Genomic DNA, 19,244 nt, shown 5'->3' on the forward strand with positions numbered 1-19,244 from the left:
ACCCCATGGAAGTGTGAGCTGTGTGATGTAGCCCTGTGTCTAATTCCAGGACGAAACTGCTTTTCAAAGTGGCAAGCCTGACAAAAATTTAACTTGTTTATTGTAAATATTTTTGAAAATACTTTTTTTCCCAATGTTATATATATATTTTTTTCCCCACAATCAGCATTCTCAATTTGTGTATATAAATGCGTGTTCAAGAAGCTTGATTGTGTGTACATAGTTTTCATCAGGTGATGGGCCGCAATACCTAAACTCATAAAGAGATGGCCTCTAAACACTTTTTGTGTTAGATGGTATATATTTTTTCACTGTTCTTCACTGTTTGGTCTGCTGTATATAACCTGTTTTGACTAGAGCATGTATAAAGGCAAAAAACGCCTTTGGCTATACCTGTTGTTTATGTTGAATTGTCAAATATAAGACTATTTATTCTAAATTTTTTTGGTTGAATGTTCATCCTAACATGTTGAATAAATATTACAAAGTTTCAAAACGGTTCGTTACGCATGTTTGGTTGTCAATTGGACATCAATATTAAAAATTTTGACAAAACGATTTTGGAATTTTTGGTCTTTTTGGGCCAAAAATGATGATTTATAATTGGTTAGTGAAGGAAACAACAGTTTGGACATGAAGTTCAAGGTGTCACAAAAAAAGGGACCAAACCAGGTCATCGTAAACAATTCTTTCTTTGAAATATAAAGGCAACTTCAAAGGCATGCAAAATCAGACAAAATAGGCCCAGACCTTAAAGGGTTAATATGACATGTTCTGTCCTCACTAAACGTGAAGTTGTTTAGCTTTACAGACATCAAACAAGGCAATTGTGCTTTTTGAAGCTTTTTACTTCCATCACATTTGACAATTTGTAAAGCTGTAACAAACATATGTAGTTATGTTTAAAACGACATGCATTTTAACAATAAAACACTTGACACAAAACAATTGGAGTTCAAATATCCACCAATCTGATCAATACGTAAATTTAGTAGATTAAATTAGCCTAACAAAAGTCCGTTAGCTTAAATGCTATGAACGCTAACGTATTTACAATTCCCATCGCAAATCGCTCACAAGTAACTCCACAAACTGTAGCTGTAAAATTAATTACAATAATTTTCGAACTATCAGCTGCTACTTTTTCCCCCTCAATCCTGTGGCTTATAGTCCAGTGCGATTTATTTTTTTTATTTATTTGCATTGATAAGTAACACACTATTTAACAGGGGCTTCATAAAACTTATAATAATATAATACAGTCATAATTTTGATATGACACTGTCATGGACATTAATGGATGCTTATGACAGATGTCTAAGTGTCATCCACAAATTTGTCACCAACTCTATTCATTTCCAACTCGGATCTTTTACATCAACTAAAAAGTGAGATCATTTGCCGGATGACACTAAATGACATCTGTCATAAGTATTCATTCATGCTCATGACCGCATCATGTCATAATTATGACGGTTTATGACAGTCTTATGACGCAGCTGTCAAATAGGATAGGTTCATACTGCAGGTCTTAATGCACAAATCTGATTTTTTGTCATGTCTGGTATTTTTGGCGTGCCCGTTCAGACTGCCTTTGTCCATGGAGCCCGTTCAAGTATCACGTATACGCACTAATTCTCAGTCCGAGAAAGTGACCGCATGTGCAGAAGCATCAAAACAAATGACACATGCTAGCTGTATGTAATTCCAGGGTGATCATATTTTGATTCACAAAAAGATGACAAAATAACAGACATTAATAATACCCGTTTAGCCTTTTATTCAAAGTTTATATGGACTGATAGAATGCATACACAGACATACATAAGCCTTTACTTGTGTGCGTGACATGACGTGGGTGTGTCAATTTGCCCCGTCTCGGCCATGTAAGCAATACTGAAATATTGTTCATTCGGCGCATAAAGTGGAAATCGAAAATTGTCAGGCTTATCCTTTTCTTCATTTATTTATTTTTTTTTTTTTTATGATTGGTCAAGCCCGCTTCAAGCTAGAAGCTAATGCACAGCTAAATCGCTCCCGTCCTGCCTGCCGCTTTCGCTTTGTTGACGTCATTGCTGCATGAATTCCCATTCAGGAGACTTGAATGTTCAGACCGCCAGCCACATTCTGGAAAAATGTGGCCCAGATCGGATTTAGACCACATATGAAAGTGACCCAGATCAGATTTGAAATGGTCCACTTCTATGGCTACGTTCATACTACAGGTCTTAATGCACGAATCCGATTTTTTGTCAAATCCGTTTTTTTGGCGTGCCCGTTCAGACTGACTTTGTCCATTTAGACCGTTCAAGTATTACGCATGCGCACTAATTCGCAGTCCGACACGCGCTGAGCAAGACGACCCGCATGCGCAGACGCATCAAAACAAATGACATGTTGGCTGTCATCCGTCATTCCAGGGATTATCATATTTTGGTTGTTAAAAAGAGGACACAAATAACAGACATTAATAATCCACGTTTAGTTTTATTTTCAAAGTTTATATGAACTGATAGAACGCATACACGCACACACATAAGCCTTGACGTGTGTGCGTGAAATGACGTGGGTGCGTCAGTTTGCCCCGACTCGGCCATGTGTTCCCATTCGGCGCACAGAATTAAAATCGAAAATTGACAGGGTTATCCTTTTCTTCATTTTATTTTTTTATGACTGTGGTCAAGCCCGCTTCGTGCTTAAAAGCAGAGTTCAAACTAGGCGCTAATGCCTGCATCGCTACCGCCCTTCGTGCCTCTTGCTGTTAGCTGACGTAATTAGTGCGTGAATTCCGATTCCGGAGACTGGACAGTACAGACCGCCGCGACAGTCTGGAAAAATGTGGACCAGATTGGATTTGAACCACATACGAAAGTGACCCAGATCGGATTTGAAATGGTCCAGTTCTATGCGACTTGTCACGTTCAGACCGTCAAGTTAATGCCTCACTCGAGTCGGAAAAACACGAAAAAATCGGATTCGTGCATTAAGACCTGTAGTATGAACGTAGCCTATGTGACTTGTCACGTTCAGACCATCAAGTTAATGTTTGACTTGAGTCAGAAAAACACGAAAAAATCGGATTTGTGCATTAAGACCTGCAGTATGAACCTAGCCAAAGCAGGCCCGGATCTAGGTTGACCCACCAGAGTGGGCACTAAGAAAACTTGAGGGGGCACCCACAATGCAGGCTTTTTTTTTTTACCCTCTGCATTTCTCTGGGTTTGGGACCGGCGCAAGTAGGACACTGGCTTGTGTCCCGTTGAGGCTGCATTTTTTTTTTTTTTTCTTCATCTATCTACTTATTTTCGCAGTCGGCATGATGCTATGATGACGTCATCTCGCATGGCAACGTGTCACCATTTTGAGATGGGGGCACGCACAGGTAAACAGCCGTAGACAAACGCTGTCTAAAATTTATAATTTTCAGCTGTGTTTTGCGTCTTTTTTCATAAAAACGTCTTAAACATGACTTATTATTACCACGAGTCACTGCCGATTAAAATTAGCGTGTATTGGCCTGCAAATCTGCCCATACAAAGTCGCAGCTGATAGCTGGATAAACATTCCAAAGGAATTGTCTGCAGTGGAGTTCGGAAACATCTACAACTACCTCATAAAGAATTGTGGGATTGCCTGTGAAGACAGCTATGAGAGAGGATGTATCCGCATGTCAGTGGAAATTAAACACGCCCAAGTTTTGGCTAAAAGACAACTTATTCTCCGTCAATTCTTCCTACGAATGCAACGTTGAGCTGCAACCACCTCAACACAAAATATGCACAATATATGAAATCGCATATGTACTGCACTATCTTTAGCAAATTTTGCCGACCCTCTAACTCGTGGGTAATTAGCATATCACAAGTTTCATGCTAAGTGAATCTGTCTCACTTTTTTTGCACTGAAGTACACACAGTTCACATATTTACGTTTTTAAACACATTTAAACAATAAATACCGGCGATGCAACTTCAAATTCAAGGCAAAGTGGTCACACAGACGGTGCGAACTGACTGCGGCCGTCGTCATCTGATTCTCTACTGAACAACGTCCCTTCCGTGTTGCAGTTTCATTCAAATAAAGTGCGCATGAGATGCAAGAAATTAAGGCGTCCACTAGATGATGCTAATAAGATGTAAAAGAAACTCAGGTATTCAATCACAAAACCCATCAATCTTTTATACATAACAGAACACCGTCATTTTGATTGGGTGGGCACGACTCACGTCTGGGTGGGCCGTGCCCACCCTGGCCCCCCCATACATCCGGCCCCGAGCCAAAGGCTAGGTTTATACTACAGGTCTTAATGCACGAATCCGATTTTTTGTCATATACGTTTTTTTGGCGTGCCCGTTCAGACTGCCTTTATCCATTGAGACCGTTCAAGTATTACGCATGCGCACTAATTCGCAGTCCGACACGCGCTAAGCAAGAAGACCCGCATGCGCAGAACCATCAAAACAAATGACAGACGTCATCCGTCATTCCAGGGATATCATATTTTGCTTTTCAAAAGGTGGACACAAATAATAGACATAAATAATCCCCGTTTAGGCTTATATTCAAAGTTTATATGGATCGATAGCACGCACGCACTGTCCGTGCACGTCACACACACATACGGGCAGTTTGTCCCGACTCTCGGCCGTGGAGGCAATGTTGAAATATTGCTCACTTGGAACAGAGAGAAAACTGAGCATTCTCAGGCTTATCCTCAACCCATTTTTATTTTTTATGACTGTTGTCAAGCTCAGCCCTTCCTCAAAAGCCGTGTTCACTGCAAGCTAGGCGCTAATAACGCACAGGTGCATCGCTACGGTAACGACTCTCTCGCTATTTGATGACGTATTTGCTGCATTAAATCCGATTTTCGGGACTGGACAGTACAGACCGCCGCGACAGTCTGGAAAAATGTGGCCCAGATCGGATTTAGACCACATACGAAAGTGACCCAGATCGGATTTGAAATGGTCCCGTTCAATGCGACTTGTCACGTTCAGACCGTCAAGTTAATGACTCGATCTCGACTCAATCACTCGAGTCGGAAAAACACGAAAAAATCGGATTCGTGCATTAAGACCTGTAGTATGAACGTAGCCATAAAGTGTTACCGGTTAATATCTTTTGGTGTAAATATCCCATAATATAGTGAAGACAGCTGCGGCTTATGGTCCGGTGCGCCACAATACAGAAATTTGGGACTTTTTGTACAGTTATTTTGGGGTACTTTAAGGGCTAATTCCGACCTACATGGAAATTCAATTTACATCGCCAGCATAGAAACGGAACTCGTTCGTAACCCGGGGACTACCTGTATATTGTACTTGTACTACAATTACATGAACTTGCGTGTACTTGTACATGTGTGTACGTGCGTGTACTTGCGCGTACTTGCACGTACTTGCGCGTACTTGCACGTGCGGGTATTTGTGCGTACTTGCGCGTGCGCGCGCGCTTGCGCGTACATACACTTGCGCGCACTTGCGCGCACTTGTACTGCAAGTACGTGGACTTGCGCGCACTTGTACTGCAAGTACGTGGACTTGCGCGCACTTGTACTGCAAGGACGTGGACTTGCGCGCACTTGTAGTATTAAATTTAGTATTAATAGCTTCTTATATGACTATTAGGTCGGCAAAGCTAAAAAGTATTACAGGCTTGTTATGAGGCTCATAATAAGCCATAATAAGTCTCATAATCTTATGAGACTTTTTTGTGAGTCTCATAATAAGCCCCCAATACTAATTTCAAGTGTTACTGTCTTATAGGATATAAAATGAGCAGGTAATAATACCTTTTTATGTTATAAGACCAAAGACTTCCTAAAACTAGTTAAATAGAACTCGTTACAAGATCTCGTTCATCTTGAATGGATGTCTTATTTTAAGAGAAAAAATGTTTGTTCCATTGGCAGATTTTTTTCCTACTTGTTATAAGCAAATCTTAACTTTTTTTTAACCATTTCTTTACTCGTTTTACAAGTAGCATTTTTTCCTCATGAATAAAAGACAAGAGGCACACCAGTTAATAACAGCTGTATGTAGGTAATGGCTTTGCAACCTTATCAGAACCATAACGGATTAGGTGTGAGAGGATACGGTTGTGATTTTAAAGATTCCCACATTAAAAAAGAAAGGAAACTGAAATGGAAGACAGTGAGAGGTGAAATGGGGCCAGTGGGGAGGAAAAGACAAAGGAATGCAGGGAACAGGTCTTACTTACATGAGGTGGAAAGGGATGCAGGGTGGGGATAGCCTCCTCTGGATAAGGACTTTCCCCTTTAGGGAGATAGGGCTTCAGGCCCGAGCCGGTCTCGTACATAGACATGGGCCGACTCGCCCGAGCGGATTGCCGGCGTTTCAGGGCCGAAGGACTGGAGGGGTCGGGATAGTCTGATGTGCTGGGGATCTGATAGATATTGGCTGTGACCTGGCGCTTAAGAGAGGTGTTCTCACTTTGCAGAGATTGCAGCTGGAAGAGACGGTCAGCAACACACTAAGATGCGCTCTCAGCAAAGCAAGCCTTCAACCACTATAAGTCACAAGAGGATTGCCTTTCTTTTTAAGCTTCAATTGAAAAAGCCAGTGACAAGCAAGCAAAGGACCGTTTGCCAGCTAGGTGACACAAGGTGCAAGTGGAGGCAGAGTGGCAGCTACAGAATAAGAGTTAGCAGCAATGGAGATTGAAGAATTGACTAAAGGGGAAGTTCACAATTTTTTACTTTAGGGTTAATCTTCGAGTTAGCGGGGGTTTAATTAGTCGGTGGAGTTGATGTCAACAAATTCTGTGCAGTTTGTCAGTTATTTGTTAGCATTAGGGCTCTGGTGTGGCTAAGCTAGCGCGACTCAATGGTCCCCGTTTAGCATGCCAATAAAAAAACGATAGTGATCCATCGTTTTTCGCAGTTAATGGGGACCAGAACCCGCCGCGATAAGTGAAAAAGTGGAGTAGCGCCCCCCACATTATTATTTTTTTATTTTTATTTTTTTGTGTGTTCAATGTTTTATTCAGAATTAGCATTAGAAAGAGATACATTTAAGACCTGCTTTTTCACTTTTTTCTGAACGTATGATTAAAAAAAAAACTTTTATGTATTTACTGTATATATTTTTAAAATGCTTGTCTTTATGAAATGCCTCATTAAGCGAGTCCATTCAAATCTGCTCAAGCTGCTCACTTACACACAATGAGTTGTCACAGCAACTGTTTAACAAGTTAAACAATGATTGGCGCATGCGGCGCTTTGAAGCTTTTTAATCATTGTTAACTTTAATAAGCAACTCCTGTGCACTGCCTGACCAACAAAGAGCAGCAGGAGGGAGAGATGAGATGACGTGATCGGCTCGGGACGGCTCATCTGTATTTACTTATTTATTCTTTTAATCGAAAAAAATCCGCAATTGACTGAAGGCGCGAAGTAGCGAGGGATCACTGTATTAACGGGTCTGACATCGTCAAATAAATTCAAAATGCAGATCATTGTTCGAAATACCCATGCGTCGAAAACAATGTCACACCAAACTTTCGTAATTCATTAAATCGAATATTTATGTTTTTCTGTTTCATGCTTGTACAGACTCACTCTCCCTCCTGCGAGTTTTGCTTGTTAAAGTTAACGATGATTGACAGGTGTTGAAGCTTTGATCTTGCCAGAGAAGCTTGGCAGCGCTTCCTTCAAAGAAGTCCAGTGTGTCAATCATCATTTAGCTTGTTAAACACGAGTGTGCTGCGGCAACTCATTGTGTGTGTGAGCAGCTGTTTTTTTTTCGTCAACGATGACGACAACAAAAATATTTTGCCAACGAACAATTTATTCATAACGATGACATCACAATGACACGCTGAAAACGTGTCTTGGAGACTAAAAAATAACGAGATGGATGCCAATTGTCGTCTGACGTCAAATAAATTCAAAATGCAGATCATTGTTCGAAATACCCATGCGTCCAAAACAATGTTACACCAAACTCTCGTAATTCATTAAATCAAATATTTATGTTTTTCTGTTTCATGCTTGTACAGACTCACTCTCCCTCCTGCGAGTTTTGCTTGTTAAAGTTAACGATGATTGACAGGCATTGAAGCTTTGATCTCGCCAGAGAAGCTTGGCAGCGCTACCTGCAAAGACATCCAATGTGTCAATCATCATTTAGCTTGTTAAACAAGAGTGTGCTGTGGCAACTTATTGTGTGTGTGTGAGCAGCTGTGTTGTTTTCGTCAACGAAAATATTTTGCCAACGAACAATTTATTCATAACGATGTCGTCACAATGACACGCTGAAAACGTGTCTTGGGAGACTAAAAAATAACAAGATGGATGCCAATTGTCTCCTGATGACAAAAAACGAGTTTATATTAGCCATACGTTCCTACATAAATTCACAATGTGTGATATTATCTTATTGTATGTGTAGTTAGAACGTATTTAGCAGTGCTTGCTCGTGTCACTCATGTGACGTGCTCTGCTCTCGCACCCCATGCCATGTTGCTTTAAGCCTTTAAAGGTCTGCGCTGAGTGATCATCACACACTAAACTAAGTTGTGGTGTTAGCATAGCATTCGCGTTAGCATTAGCATTTAGCACGGTGACTGTGTCTTCTTATACTCTTGGAAAACATTTTACATACAGTTCGTGGCGTCCAGGTGAGTTTTAATATTTTAAATAATGTGCTGTTTTCCTGCTGAGTGTGTATTATCATCATGAAAATGGCGATGCCCTTGTACACAGTTATGTGCTTGTCTGTCATGTTCATTCGAAATTGTTGGAAACCTTTTATTATTTATTTATTCATGGCTAAAACTTTTGAAGTTTATAGACGAAAACATTTTGAGAATTGTCGACTAAAACTAGACGAAGAGGAATACATTTTGAAAGGACTAAAATATGGCTAAGATTAATAAGTATTTTCGTCCGAAAGACTAAGACAAAAATGAAAATGGCTGCCAAAAACAACACTGGTTCGCAGCTGTTCTCAACAGCCAGCAAATTTGACTGGACTCACTCAATGAAGCATTTAATCAAGACAAGCATTTTTCTATGGTGTTCTTATTTTAGGGCTGTCAAACGGTTAAAATTTTTAATCGAGTTAATCACAGCTTGAAAATTAATCAAAATTAATCGCAATTCAAATCTGCCATATTTTTCTGTAAATTATTGTTAGAATAGAAAGATAAGACAAGACGGATATATACATTCAACATACTGTACATAAGTACAGTATTTGTTTATTATAGCAATAAATCCACAAGATGGCATTAACATTATTAACATTCTTTCTGTTAAAGGGATCCACGGATAGAAAGACTTGTGGTTCTTAAAAGATAAATGTAAGTACAAGTAATAGTAATTTTATATTAAAACCCCTGTTAATGTTTTTGTTTTAATACAATATGTAAAATTTTCAATCAAAAAAATAAACTAATAGCTCGCCATTGTTGACTTTGCCGAGCGGGACGTCACATGGGCTCCCTGCCGTTCTTACACAGTGTCTTTAACTACGTAAGGTAGTGATTGAAATACACCACAAGGTGTCAATGGCGAGTTTTAAATTAATTAGAGATCTAGCCAACGAGTGCGTTTTGCCCCTCGACTGACGCCGTAGTTTCCAGGTTCATTGTACCTTACGTTTATTTGAGTGTTGACTTCACAACGTACGAGACCTCTGATAGTTTGTATATTGTGACTAAATATTGCCATCTAGTGTATTTGTTGAGCTAAACGAAATGTTTGGATAAAGTTTGACTGAAGTCGGAGTAAGTTTTATGTGTACTTTTGCATAGCTATTCACTTGGTGGAATGGAAAGATAAGACACGACGGATATATACATTCAACATACTGTACATAAGTACTTTATTTCTTTATTATAACAAACTTTTCGCCTTACACACACTTACACTTTCTGGGAACCAATTATGTTCGTGAGCTGAGGTATCACTGTATTATGTTCTACTCGATATGTACGTAGCCAATGATATGGCGAGTTTTAAATTAATTAGAGATCTAGCCAACTAGTGTGTTTTGCCCCTCGACTAACGGCGTAGTTTCCGGGTTCATTGTACCTTATGTTCATTTGAGTGTTGACTTCACAAAGTACGAGACCTCTGATAGTTTGCATATTGTGACTAAATATTGCCATCTAGTGTATTTGTTGAGTTAAATGAAATGTTTGGATGGAGTTTGACCTAAGTCTGAGCAAGTTTTATGTGTATTTTGCATAGCTATTTTGATTGGGAACCCCAGTTCTCTTTGCATTGAGCGCTTTTCTTTTTGTGAATATTTTGTTTTTGAGAGATTGGAATATTATTTTTGTTGTGCTTTCACTAAATGATACTGTAGCGACTTAACCATTCCGCCCAAATGCATGATGGGAAGTTGGGCAACCATGACTGTCAGTGGTGGCTGCAAATGGTATATGTTCTGCGTTGTGTTCAATGAAGCGTGCTAAGAAAAAATAATCTCCTGTCATTCTTCCCCCCGTCGCTCACCACAATAGTTATGTTTGTTGTGAAAGACTTGCCCAAGCTTATGCGAAAATTCAGGCACTTCTGGAGCTATTTTTTATTATTTGTGTGATTCAATAAACATGCTTGCATGCATTTCAGTAAATTTCAGTGTTTGCTAGAGCTGGGAATGTTTGGGCACCTAACGATTCGATTATGATTCAGAGGCTCCGATTCGATTATAAAATGATTATTGATGCACCCCCCTCCTTTTTTTTAGTTCCAAAATTGTTCAACAATCCTCTCAGGCTAAACCAAACTACTATTTCAGTATCAAGTTAACATATAACAGTAAACAAACATACAAAAATAACAGTAAATAAAATACTCCAGTCCCCATTCTGTATCAGCAGCTTTAAACTACATTCAATTAATTTAATGTTGTGAATCAACCGTTACAGTTGTTAAAATTGCTCCCGTTATTCCATAATTTCCCTTCTGTCTACTTTTGACATGTCAAAGTTTTAAAACTGTTTCATCATTTAAAGATAGATTCAACACAAGATTTTGCCGATTTAGGAGTATTTTAGATAAAAAGTTAATTAGGTTCGCTACAAAAGACCCTTCTAGAGAAGTCTACTGCTTTAAGATGGCGGCTGTTTACTAACGCCGGCAAGTTTGTCATTTCGCATCTCTGTTCAATAATACATGTTCTAACACCGCCGTCGTCTGTCATTTTGCATCTAGTTCTACATACATATGATATCTACTCTAGCCGTATGTTTGTAGCAACTAGCAACTGGGTGTTGTTTGTAGCGGCTGTCGGCCGCATTCAGGTATGATTGCTTTTTTTATCTAGCGGGATGAGTTGAACATGACATTTACTCTCGGTCGGTTCCTCATTGCGTCCCAAAGTCTGCGCCTACTGTGTTTTACTTCCGCTTTACCTGGTATAATTCAATAATCGGAATTTGGATGTTTGTGAATCGTGCTCGAATCTTCCAAGGCCGAATCGCGAATAATCTAAGAATCGGAAATTTCGCACGCCTCTAGTGTTTGCATTATCCAATTTTTACACTTTTACTAAAATGAATAGCAGGTTCAAAAATCTGTTATCGGCTGCTTCAACTGCTAATAATTGGTATCGGTCCTGAAAAATATCGGTCAATCTCTAAAATCAACTTCAACTAATTAAACCCCCGCTCACTCAAAGATTAAGCCTTATATAAAAAAATTCTGAACTTCCCCTTTAACATGTTTTGTTCTTACTGATGTTCAAGATTAAAGTGCATCACTGCAGTCACACTGGATGGGATGTGGATTGATTAATGTTGTGAGGAAAACTGTACTTATCAAATTATGTATTATGCATGAGAAATTGAAAATAACTTCAGATATTTCAACAATACTGTCCTGTGTGACTATATATATTGCTTAAATGATACCGACTCTACTGTATGTACAAATCAGAATGACCTTTGTCATATTTATTTAATGAATCTGCCTTTTCTGCCCAAACAGTAAAAAGTAACCAAATTGAATGGATTTCACACAATAGGTAAAATCTAAGACCCAAGTAGATCATAAAAAAAAAAAAAAAGATGAGCCATGTATAATGATCATTTCTACATTGCTATGAAACAATTGGGAAAACAAGTTGAACAGTGTACTAAATGTTCAAAAAGCACAATTAATGTGATGAAGCAAGTCACACACATACAAATTAAGTTAGTCATTATCACCTATGTAAAAACAAACAGACAAACGTAAAACATGCATTTGAAAATGTTCTTGTTAGTAACATGACAATGTTTTGAAATAATAAAGAACTACCAATTGTGAAATGAACTAGCGTGACCTCCTCTTCAGATGACTACAAGTGAGCATGCTGGCCAACAACAGAGGGAGAATGGAGCAGAAGGGCGTCACAGCAGCCTTCCTGTTCCCGTAGTCATGCCCTAATTACAAGGAGGCACAGGCCGGACCACTGTGGGCCCCCCACCCACCCACACCAATCCCCACCCTGACTCAGTCCTGGCCCTCGTGTTGTTAGTGATCTGATTGTTGGAGCCCGGCGGATACCTTTTTCTGCATTAGTCGCAGCTCATCGCTCAGATTGCTGTTGGCTTTCAGGAGATGCTGTATTTTCGCCTCGGAGGCCGAGAGCGCGTTTTTCACCTCGAGATACTCCTGCATGGTGATGGGGCCGTCAGAGAGGTCAGAATCCAGGCTCTATTGGGAGCAGAACATCATTATTAAAATGGGGCACAACTAGGGTTGTTCCGATCATGTTTTTTTTTTTTGCTCCCGATCCGATCCCGATCGTTTTAGTTTGAGTATCTGCCGATCCTGATATTTCCCGATCCGATTGCTTTTTTTTTTGCTCCTGATTCAATTCGAATCATCCCCGATAATTTTTCCCGATCACATACATTTTGGCAATGCATTAAGAAAAAAATGAATAAAACTCGGACGAATATATACATTCAACATACAGTACATAAGTACTGTATTTGTTTGTTATGACAATAAATCCTCAAAATGGCATTTACATTATTAACATTCTTTCTGTGAGAGGGATCCACGGATAGAAAGACTTGTAATTCTTAAAGGATACATGTGACTTTGTATATTGTGACTAAATATTGCCATCTAGTGTATTTGTTGAGCTTTCAGTAAATGATACTGTAGCCATTTAACTGTTCTGCCCAAATGCATGATGGGAAGTGCAACCATCACTGTGCGTAGTGGCACCAATTGATATATCTTCTCTGCGTTGGGAAATAACATAGGGTGTTAAGAAAAAGACCATCCACTACTTTGTTTACCCACATTGCTTCTCTCGATATTTCTAACTGTTGACAGAAGGATTTTAAGGCTTTAGCCAATTAAAAAAAAGGCTCCAAAGACTGCCAAAATTCACTATTCCCATTTTACGCTGCCTTTGAACTTGCACATTTAGTGGTTGACTGAATACTTATTTGCCCCACTGTAGCTAAGGTAGGTGCCTGTTTTGGTTTTAGTTCGGTAGCAGCTTTGGTTTTGAAAATCTTTGAAGTTTTTGAAAATAGGAATCGGCCCCGTTTCCTGTGTCATGTCAATAGGTTATGAAGTCTATGGTTTTTGGTCTCTTTATCTTTACGATTAGGGTTGTTCCGATCATGTTTTTTTGCTCCCGATACGATCCCGATCGTTTTAGTTTGAGTATCTGCCGATCCCGATATTTCCCGATCCGATTGCTTTTTTTTTTTGCTCCCGATTCAATTCCAATCCTTCCCGTTAATTTTTCCCGATCATATACATTTTGGCAATGCATTAAGAAAAAAATGAATAAAACTCGGACGAATATATACATTCAACATACAGTACATAAGTACTGTATTTGTTTATTATGACAATAAATCCTCAAAATGGCATTTACATTATTAACATTCTTTCTGTGAGAGGGATCCACAGATTTAAAGACTTGTAATTCTTAAATGATAAATGTGACTTTGTATATTGTGACTAAATATGGCCATCTAGTGTATTTGTTGAGCTTTCAGTAAATGATATTGTAGCCATTTAACTGTTCTGCCCAAATGCATGATGGGAAGTGCAACCATGTCTGTGCGTAGTGGCACCAATTCATATATCTTCTCTGCGTTGGGAAATAACATAAGGTGTTAAGAAATAGATCAAATACTACCTTTCTTCCTCACATTACTTCCCAAAATATTTATAATTGTTGAGAGGGGGATTATAAAGTTTTAGCCAATTAAAAAAAAAGGCTCCAAAGACTGCCAAAATTCACTCTTCTCATTTTACGCTGCCTTTTAGCTCTATATTAAGGTAAAACGGCGCCATTATAGATTCTACGCGACAATGCGTGAGTGGGTCGTGCAGCGCATGCGTTAATTGCGTTAAATATTTTAACGTGATTAATTTTTTAAAAATTAATTACCGCCGTTAACGCGATAAATTTCATAGCCCTGCTTTAAGCCAAAACTAAAGACTCGGATGAGTGTAAGACATTTTGTCTGTAACGTTAAATACAATTAGAAAACAATTTAATTAAAAATATATACATATATATATATATATATATATATATATATACATACATATATATATTTTTTTTTTTTTTTAAAAAGGCATGTCCGATATTTTTTTGCCGAGTCCAATACTTTGTAAATGACGTGCTCGGACCCGATCGATCAGGACATCTTTAGGTACAACATTATCAGATGGGGAAGTTTACTTTGACAAAGTAGAAGCATCTAACCTTTGTCCTATCTCCTTTACTTGAGGGGAGCTCCTGGTCCGTATCCTCGTCTGATGCCACGCTGTCATAGTCGGGTTGGTCATTATCCTGGCTGTCACTGCTTGGCCGAGCAGACATATTCTTCAGGATAAGTTCCACATTTTCTGCAATCAAAAGAGACAATTTGGAATTCCAAGTATGGTTGGGACCAGATCGTCCAGACTTAACTTTATGTGGACCAGGCAGGGACAGCTAGTAATAAAAAAAATAAAAATAAAATAAAAAAAAAATAGGGAAAGAAAATGACATTATAGCAGGATGATGCTGTGCAACCCTGCTATGTACACGATTCCAGTGTTTTCCAACCTTTTTTGAGCAACGGCACACTTTTGTCATGAAAAAAATCTCATAGCTCGCCACCAGCAAAAAAAAAATTGATTGCCGTAATTTCTGGACTATAAGGCGCACCTGACTATAACACGCCAGCCACCAAATTTGACATGAAAACGGCATTTGTTCATAGATAAGCCGCACTGGACTATAAGCCGCAGTTTTCCTCATTGGATTATGGGATATTTACACCAAAAGATATTAACTGGTAACACTTCAATTGACAATGGCATCATAAGACTGTCATGAAACCAAATGAACCACCATTAAGCTTTGAACCAATTTGGTGCAAAGCCTTATTGTTTTAAAAATCCCCATTTGGCCATCACTGCTCTCTTGGTGGAGACAGTCAACCTCTGCTGCCACCTGCTGTCAACACTGTTGTCATCCAACATTCCTCCTAGCATGCATTGCGGTGCTACAGATGTAAAAACAATCAAAATTCATGTCCTGTGCTAATTATTTCTTCAGTTACTGTTCCAGTTTCATTAATTGCTAGTTATGGTATTTGGTAACATTTTCTTGGATAGTGGTGTCATAATACTGTTATAATTACATGACACTGTCATAGGCATTATTGAATGCTTATAATAGATGTCGGTTAGTGTCATCCAGCAAATTATCTCACTTTTGAATAGACGTAAAAGATCTGAGCTGGACAAAAATGGAGTTGGTGACATAATATGCAACATGACACTTTTGACATCTGTCATAATAATTCAGTAATGCCCATGATAGTGTCGTGTCATGTCATAATTATGACGTTCTTATGACAGTCTTATGACGCCGTTGTCAAACAAAGTATTACCTATTAAGAATTAACCCAAATAAATCATCAAGTAAGCCCCACTGGACTATAAACTGCAGGATTCAAAATGAGGGGAAAAAAGTAGCGGCTTATAGTCTGAAAATTAGGGTAATTTGATTCATAATAAAAACCCTTGAAAATGTTCTCCTCTGATCTACACAATCCACGAAGGTTACGCTTTTTGACTCAGAACGGCAAATTTCGCCGAAAGGTGAGAGATTTTAATGCCTGATTAATAATCGGCAGCAAAAAGTTCGTAAAAAAATTATTAGACTAGTCGACTAATCGTTAAAAAACTCTCCAGACTAAACGGTGAAAAATAATCGTTTGGGACAGCCCTACTGTAGTTTGTGCACAGCATGCAGATTGTATTTGTTAGAAAGATGGATGCTCCCGCTTGTTTTGGTTTTTAAACTGATGTGACTTGTACTCCGAAGCGACTTACAGACCAAAAAAATATGTTAATTTTTGCCAACCAGACAACATATTTTAGCAGGAGGTCAACTCATTTGAAAGAGCGCTTATAGTACTCACCTTTGGGACTGGTTGCTGAATTCCCTTGTTGTCTTCGCTTTGCATCACTTAGTATATCAATGACAAGAGTTGCAAATTCATGGGCATTGAATCTGGCAAGTTTCTGGCGACCCTAAAAGAAAAAACAAGTCATCATTATGAGAACAGTATGGATGAGGGAGACAAAGCACTTTTTGGTATGCTAACTTGCCTGATTCCTTGTGGATGAATACTCTGGATTGACAGGAAGGAAAGGCACCACAGTTGTCTCCGTCACAAGGGCACTGTGATTCTGTGTTGCTAACCACACTTCCAAGAGAATTTGAGAAACAGAATCGACTCAGTGTTGATTATTCCCAGTGCACAAGGAAATACATTCAGAATAGAACTTTGCGCAGAAGCCCCTTCAATGTTAATTTAGTAGGGCACGATATTGAACTGAGGCAACATTTTATTACACATAACTGGGCTTATTTCCACCAGCATGAGTGTCCTCATCCCTGTGTAAGCTTCCAGCCCCACAGCAATGCACTCACAGCAGTCATGCAGTAACACGCTACCACCTTGGTAGACGTGCCTTCCTAAAATATCTATTATTTTCCATCATTTTGACATAATTTTCCCGTATTATTTTCAGAATATTTGTTTACTGAAAAATATTCGGCTTTTTAAGGTAAAAACAAAGCTCTGACATCTCTACAGATCACAGTGCATACCTGCCTGTATCTAAAAAAAGAAAAAAAAAAAATCATAAATCAGGCCCCTCATATTTAAAGGGAACCACAGATAGAAACTTGTAGTTTCTAAAAGATAAATGTATGAGTTATAATAATTTGATATTAAAACTAGGGTTGTTCCGATCATGTTTTTTGCTCCCGATCCGATCCCGATCATTTTGAGTATTTGCCGATCTCGATATTTCCCGATCCGATTGCTTTTTTTTGCTCCCGATTCAATTCCAATCATTCCCGATAATTTTTCCCGATCATTTACATTTTGGCAACGCATTAAGAAAAAAATGAATAAAACTCGGACGAATATATACATTCAACATACAGTACATAAGTACTGTACTTGTTTATTATGACAATAAATCCTCAAGATGGCATTTACATTATTAACATTCTTTCTGTGCGAGGGATCCACGGATAGAAAGACTTGTGACTTTGTATATTATGACTAAATATTGCCATCTAGCGTATTTGTAGAGCTTTCAGTAAATGATACTGTAGCCATGCCCAAATGCATGATGAGAAGTGGAACCATGACTGTGCGCAGTGCTACCAATATTGATATATCTTCTCTGCGTTGGGAAATAACATAAGCTGTTAAGAAAAAGATCAATTGCTACCTTGCTTCCCCACATTGCTTCCCATAATATTTCTAATCATAGGGAGAGGGATTGTAAGACTTTAGCCAATTAAAAAAAGGCTCCAAAGGCTGCCAAAATTCACTCTACTCATTTTACGCTGCCTTTTATCTCTCTATATAGGTAAAACGGCGTCATTACAGATTGAGCGCGACAATGCATGAGTGGTTCGTGCAGTGCATGCATTAATTGCGTTAAATATTTTAACGTGATACTTTTTTTTTTAAATTAATTACCGCCGTTATTGGGATAAATTTGATAGCCCTACCTTAAACCTAAACCTTTGAAAATGACGTGATCGGACCCGATCGATCGTCACATCTCGATTTAAAACCCCTCTTGATGTTTCCATTTGTTTTTTAATATTACATATATTTAATATATATGTATTATATATTATATATATACAGTATATAACAAATTAGTTCAACTAGTAGGTCGCCATTGTTGTTGACGTTGCAATGCACTGTGTGCGGAGACGTCAATGGGTTGCGCTGCCGGGCTTTCAGAGTATGACTAGCAACATACAGTGAGGAAAATAAGTATTTGAACTAGTGCTGGCAAATTTATCGCGTTAACGGGCGGTAATTAAATTGTTTTAATTAATCACGTAAAATATTTGACGCATCTAACGTATGTGCTGCGTGACCCGCTCATGCATTGCCTCAAACAGATTACAATGACGCCCTTTTTTTGCACAATGAGAGCTAAGAGGCAGGGAAATGAGAGTGGACACAGGCGTTCATTGGACCGCGCCGTTTATTGACATAAGCTTTGGCAATTCTTTCACAACAAACATAACTATTGTGGCGAGCGACGTGGGGAAGAACGACAAGAGATGATCTTTTTCTTAACACGCTTCATTGAACACAATGCAGAACATATACCATTTGCAGCCACCACTGACAGTCATTGTTGCCTAACTTCCCATCATGCTTTTGGGAGGAACGGTTAATTCTCTACAGTATCATTTAGAGAAAGCACAACAAAAATAATATTTCTATCTCTCAAAAAATATCATGTTCACAAAAAGAAAAGAGCTCAATGCAAAGAGAACTGGCATTCCCAATCAAAATAGCTATGCAAAATACACATTATAACTCACTCAGACTTTGGTCAAACTCTATTCAAACATTTTGTTTAGCTCAACAAATACACTAGATGGCAATATTTAGTCACAATATGCAAACTATCAGAGGTCTCGTACGTTGTGAAGTCAACACTCAAATGAACTTAAGGTACAATGAACCCGGAAACGCCGTCAGTCGAGGGGCAAAACACACTCGTTGGCTAGATCTCTAATTAATTTAAAACTCGCCATATCATTGGCTACGTATATATCGAGTAGAGCATAATACAGTGATACCTCAGCTCACAAACATAATTGGTTCCCAGAAAAGTGTGTGTAAGGTGAAAAGTTCGTCTTCCGAACATTTATTTCCCATAAGAAACCATTAAAATGAGAATAATCCGTTCCCAG

The 19,244-nt window shown here is 38.7% G+C and overlaps 1 protein-coding gene across 8 annotated transcripts in view; it reads right to left on the minus strand.

The window, feature by feature from the left end:
• Positions 1 to 19,244, minus strand: part of git2a (G protein-coupled receptor kinase interacting ArfGAP 2a) — a 79,771-nt gene that overhangs the window by 34,404 nt on the left and 26,123 nt on the right. For 5 of the 8 annotated variants that reach the window (XM_057831241.1, XM_057831240.1, XM_057831239.1 and 2 more), the window contains exons 11-15: positions 16,607 to 16,704; positions 16,417 to 16,528; positions 14,706 to 14,848; positions 12,524 to 12,673; positions 6,223 to 6,471 (exon numbers count right to left, since the gene is read on the minus strand). In XM_057831241.1, the coding sequence (XP_057687224.1) occupies positions 6,223 to 6,471; positions 12,524 to 12,673; positions 14,706 to 14,848; positions 16,417 to 16,528; positions 16,607 to 16,704 (752 nt within the window). The remainder of the gene's footprint in view (positions 1 to 6,222; positions 6,472 to 12,523; positions 12,674 to 14,705; positions 14,849 to 16,416; positions 16,529 to 16,606; positions 16,705 to 19,244) is intronic. The other 3 variants (XM_057831245.1, XM_057831244.1, XM_057831242.1) reach the window with 1 other exon arrangement.

Source organism: Corythoichthys intestinalis, chromosome 3, assembly GCF_030265065.1.
Source record: "Corythoichthys intestinalis isolate RoL2023-P3 chromosome 3, ASM3026506v1, whole genome shotgun sequence".
Lineage (NCBI taxonomy): Eukaryota > Metazoa > Chordata > Actinopteri > Syngnathiformes > Syngnathidae > Corythoichthys > Corythoichthys intestinalis.